Raw genomic sequence first — 200 nt, forward strand, 5'->3', positions numbered from 1 at the left:
ATGCAATTATCTGAACCATGTTTGCTTTTGACAGGCTCTAGTCGAAGGCAGAGCAGGCGAAGCTTCTACTCCAGGCTTTATCGACGCCTTAAAGGTTATAGCAAAAGAAGTTACGGTACTGGTTAAGTAAGTAAGATCACCTTTTCATAATCTGCTAAAATATTAGTTGTAGACCATAGCCTTGAAAGTAACAGTTAAGA

General features: G+C 39.0%; 1 protein-coding gene across 1 annotated transcript in view; it reads left to right on the forward strand.

Moving 5' to 3' along the window:
* LOC119589112 (organic cation transporter protein-like) overlaps positions 1 to 200 on the forward strand; it is a gene marked incomplete in the record, with an annotated part of 16,544 nt that overhangs the window by 11,999 nt on the left and 4,345 nt on the right. Inside the window, 1 exon segment of the mRNA XM_037937688.1 lies at positions 35 to 126. Coding sequence (XP_037793616.1) covers positions 35 to 126 — 92 coding nt within the window.

The sequence above is a fragment of the Penaeus monodon genome, chromosome 25 (assembly GCF_015228065.2).
Source record: "Penaeus monodon isolate SGIC_2016 chromosome 25, NSTDA_Pmon_1, whole genome shotgun sequence".
Taxonomy (NCBI): Eukaryota; Metazoa; Arthropoda; class Malacostraca; order Decapoda; family Penaeidae; genus Penaeus; species Penaeus monodon.